General features: G+C 43.3%; 1 protein-coding gene across 1 annotated transcript in view; it reads right to left on the bottom strand.

Moving 5' to 3' along the window:
* LOC107746750 (phospholysine phosphohistidine inorganic pyrophosphate phosphatase) overlaps window positions 1-1148 on the bottom strand; it is a 4458-nt gene that overhangs the window by 2139 nt on the left and 1171 nt on the right. Inside the window, exons 3-5 of the mRNA XM_016561043.1 lie at window positions 846-999; window positions 592-655; window positions 70-162 (exon numbers count right to left, since the gene is read on the bottom strand). Of these exons, the coding sequence (XP_016416529.1) occupies window positions 70-162; window positions 592-655; window positions 846-999 (311 nt within the window). The remainder of the gene's footprint in view (window positions 1-69; window positions 163-591; window positions 656-845; window positions 1000-1148) is intronic.

Below are 1148 nucleotides of genomic sequence, written 5' to 3'. Positions count from 1 at the left end.
GTGTGTGTGTGTGTGTGTATATGAGTGTGTGTGTGTGTGTGTGTGTGTGTATGAGTGTGTGTGTCTGACCTCGTGCGGCTGGAGCTTCATGTCACTGAGGACCGTCTGGAAGAACTCAGCTGATGGTTTTCCCACCACCTCGGCCTGGACGTCACACGCGTACTGAACAACACAACACAGGTGCATCATGGGAATGAACTGCGCTGATAGAGGGGCTGCTGGGAAATATTCCTGTGTGTTCATCACTTCACTGCATTCCAGACATATTTTAGTAACACTGAGACACTATTATAGCTTTTATTAATAATTAGAATTTTGATTTTCAAAATCTCTTTTTTTATTTCAGTTTAAATGTTTTTACTATTTTGCTGTGTTTTTACCGTTTCATTTATTTTCATTTGAATTTTTATTAAATGTTATTTTAATTTTATCTGCTTTGGCAACTAGCTGAAATAACGTGTAAAAACTAAGGAAAATGTTTTAATGGTTTTACTTCACTATAATAACTGCTTCACTTTCTTTAAAATAAGGAACCATCAAATCAGGTGAGAGCGAATATCACACACGTGACCTTTGACCTGCTGCATTCACCTCCAGTGCCTTCATAAACACACCCACGTCCAGCTTCAGACCGTCCGTCTCCTTATAGTAGCGTCTGCAGAGAAAACATGACCTGTATCAGACACACACCACTCAATCACACGAGTCTGTTTATCTGGAAACATGTCGTCTGTTTCCAAACCACCACAGCCTGACCTCTGACCTCTCCAACACACTTATAGTTCATCATTTCTCCAGCCTAAGACAGGAACCCGTTTGAAAGCAGTCAGATGTGCGCGTCTCACCCTTGACCCAGCGAGAACAGCAGCGGTTTCTCCAGGCCAATCAGAACACGGAAGGCTTCGTTCAGGTTCTGGTAGGAGAAGTTATCCGCAGCGTCTCCGATGACAACACAGTTTGGAGAACTCATGTCCACACCGTCAAACTCCGGGATCAGATCTGAGATCACACACACACACACACACATATATGAGTGTGTGTGTGTGAGTGAGTGTCAGTGTGAGTGTGTCTTGTGTGTGTGTGTGTGTGTGAGAGAGTGTGTGTGTGTGAGAGAGTGTACTGGTTTATATATCCTGGTGGGGACTTAA

The sequence above is a fragment of the Sinocyclocheilus rhinocerous genome, unplaced genomic scaffold (assembly GCF_001515625.1).
Source record: "Sinocyclocheilus rhinocerous isolate Xijiao unplaced genomic scaffold, SAMN03320098_v1.1 scaffold409, whole genome shotgun sequence".
In the NCBI taxonomy this organism is placed as follows: Eukaryota; Metazoa; Chordata; class Actinopteri; order Cypriniformes; family Cyprinidae; genus Sinocyclocheilus; species Sinocyclocheilus rhinocerous.
This window is presented reverse-complemented; position numbering and strand designations above follow the sequence as displayed.